Raw genomic sequence first — 865 nt, 5'->3', positions numbered from 1 at the left:
TCTATAACAGCGTGGCACACAGACGACAACCGTTGTTCAGGTCCTGTTTTGGCAAAAGGCGACTCCTCTGGTTTCTCCTCTGTGACCTCTCATGGATGTGCAGCTCCTGCTCTCAGGCACTGGGGGGCGGTGATGAGCAGAACGAACGGTGAGCCTACATACAGATCAAGTTGCTCATGTCAAAAAGGGGTCAGTGATGTCATGATGGATGTTTGTGAGGGGGAAAAACAGTAGAGGGTTGGCTTTGGTGTTCAACTAGTTCCACAGTTCTAGGACTGAACCACTGAGCGAGTGGGTGGGGGGAGTTGATGAACATGATGAGGAGGAGGATGAAGGAGATGAAGATTGTCAGTGAGTCTTTAACTTGGTGTGCTGCGAGCCCTGCTCCGTCAAGCTGGCTTTGATTGAGTTAACCACCGTCTGTCTGACGTTGTCTTCCATATAATGTTCACTTAGTGGCTTCAAAACCTGCAGCAGAGGACAGCGGAGAGGACAGAGGACAAGGGAGATGAAGAGAGGATTTTGTGTGAGAACAGATCAAGTGAATTTGGTCGCAAAACTGTTCATGAAGGGGGGTAAAGAAACTGAAAGAAAAGGGTTAATGTAGAAAATAAATAAAAATCAATGCAACAAAAAGTGGTGTTCAACATGCTGATAATCGACATACAAACCCAGCCACAACACAACTGAACAAAACCTCTTTAACTGACAAAAACGGACACATTCATCAGAATAATTGGATTTAAAACCGTGTGGGCAGGCTCCACATCCGTGAGATCCTGAGAAGAGGCGGAGCCTGTCAGCGTTCAGAGGGATTATCGGTGTCCACATCCAGAGGTCAAAATGTAACAATCCAGCATCACCG

At 46.9% G+C, this 865-nt stretch overlaps 1 protein-coding gene across 1 annotated transcript in view; it reads right to left on the bottom strand.

Moving 5' to 3' along the window:
- Window positions 1-448: 448 nt before the first annotated feature.
- The window catches only part of LOC310934321 (atlastin-2-like), a gene marked incomplete at its 3' end in the record, with an annotated part of 12,379 nt that continues 11,962 nt past the window's right edge, over window positions 449-865 (bottom strand). The window contains exon 9 of the mRNA XM_083898015.1: window positions 449-468. Within this exon, the coding sequence (XP_083754141.1) occupies window positions 449-468 (20 nt within the window). The remainder of the gene's footprint in view (window positions 469-865) is intronic.

This window comes from Microchirus variegatus (genome assembly GCF_963457635.1).
Source record: "Microchirus variegatus genome assembly, chromosome: 11".
Taxonomy (NCBI): Eukaryota; Metazoa; Chordata; class Actinopteri; order Pleuronectiformes; family Soleidae; genus Microchirus; species Microchirus variegatus.
The sequence above is the reverse complement of the archived record's forward strand: the minus strand, read 5'-3'. Positions and strand labels throughout refer to the sequence as shown.